At 40.4% G+C, this 1,643-nt stretch overlaps 1 protein-coding gene across 1 annotated transcript in view; it reads left to right on the top strand.

Moving 5' to 3' along the window:
• LOC101863945 overlaps positions 1-1,643 on the top strand; it is a 43,899-nt gene that overhangs the window by 30,773 nt on the left and 11,483 nt on the right. Inside the window, exon 2 of the mRNA XM_005089859.3 lies at positions 260-693. Within this exon, the coding sequence (XP_005089916.1) occupies positions 396-693 (298 nt within the window). The 5' untranslated portion in view covers positions 260-395. The remainder of the gene's footprint in view (positions 1-259; positions 694-1,643) is intronic.

Genomic DNA, 1,643 nt, shown 5'->3' with positions numbered 1-1,643 from the left:
TAAATAAATAAATAAATAAAAAATTCCAAAACAATTCGATAAGGTCAATATCAGATACGACGAAACAGGAGAAAGCATATTAAACTTTTCAAAGACCTTAAGGTCAGAAGTGGCAGCCAATGGGTTTGCATCTGATGATCCCACAGAAGCCCGTTTTAGAATTGGCATGACAGAGGGGAAGGTCGTTAACAATCGATTTTAAAAAGTGTCTTTAATTTCTTTGTACGCTTGTCAAGATATTTTTTTTTTTTACTTTCAGCATGAAGACACATCAAGGGACAAATCTTGTGTATTTGTGTGGTATGCACACCCACGGCTTTCTTCACTGAGGCTGCAGTGACTTTCGGAAAGAAACAATCAACATTTTGTCCAATCTATAAATAGAAAACAGGACAATGACGCCACCATCTCCTGTGCTCCTCGTTTGCACGTGTTTGTGCGTTTTCTTAGCAGTTGGTCAAGGTCAAGGAAATAGGGAGCACAGTTCAAAGGTCGGTGTTGTCGTTGTTGTGACGGATGGTGTCAACACCATAGATGGGCGTTGCCATGACGACGACAACAAGCTGAGCGAAAAGGGTGGCAATGAAACTTCTTCAACCCGGGATGATCCGAACAGGATGATGACTTCTCATTTTTCGTCCTGGATACGGGGGATAGTGGAAGTTCTGGATACTTCGCTGGCTCCTGATTATGGTAAGTTTTTGTTCATGTTGGAAAAATGTGAAATGGTATAGGTTTCAACGCCCCTCTCAACATCGAGTTTAGCGTCCATCCCCGAAAGGACCGAGCCAAATAGGACATTCGTGTAAAGCGCCTTTCCCACCAAAAGTGGCTTTACTCGAATTTCCTCTTTGGGTGGTTGGCGGACACTTTGTTGTGGTTTACTCTTTTCTACCTATTAAACATTTATCATCTCTATCACCCTCATCCCCTTCTTTTTGTATAATATGTTCATCTCTAGAAACACGTCTTATCTTCGACGCTCATATGATCCACTTTTTGCAAATACCGTAAAACTCTTACTAAAATGACATTTCTCCTTTCTCTTTCTCATGCACATATACACACCTAAATCCTTTAACTTGTGTCGATACGTGTCAAACAACTTGCATAAATAGAAGAAAAAAAACCCTGTGTTTCTGGACCTTTTCAGGTAATAATTCTCCCCTTGTTCCAAACTCCAAAATGTCATTGTCCATGCTAGACTAATCGCCGCATTGGCTTTATTCTGTTGTCGCCTCTAGTTCCATTCACACCGAAAAATGGCCTCACCCATCCATGTAGCACAGCTAGTTTAGTATTTAGGTTACCAACTCGTAATCATGAGATTGCGGGTTGTGGGTTTGTTCAAGGCTCAGTCAGGTCTGATATTACATCCTTGGGAAATACATTTTATTCGAAATTTCCCATTTGGCTCGTCTTATCGGATACGGACGTTGCACTCTTGCTTCTTAAAATATAACTTTACGGTGTTGCAAGGGGTAGTAAGCATATTCGATTTTGCTACTTTCTTTTTAGCCAGGTTTTGCATATCGAGCGAAAGCGCTTTATAATAATCTACGAACTTCTTCCCGTATACAGCAAACAATCTATTTAAATGCACAACTCACCCGCTAACACAATCTGAGCATGTTACTATTTTT

Source organism: Aplysia californica, unplaced genomic scaffold (assembly GCF_000002075.1).
Source record: "Aplysia californica isolate F4 #8 unplaced genomic scaffold, AplCal3.0 scaffold00010, whole genome shotgun sequence".
NCBI classification, from domain to species: Eukaryota; Metazoa; Mollusca; class Gastropoda; order Aplysiida; family Aplysiidae; genus Aplysia; species Aplysia californica.
This window is presented reverse-complemented; position numbering and strand designations above follow the sequence as displayed.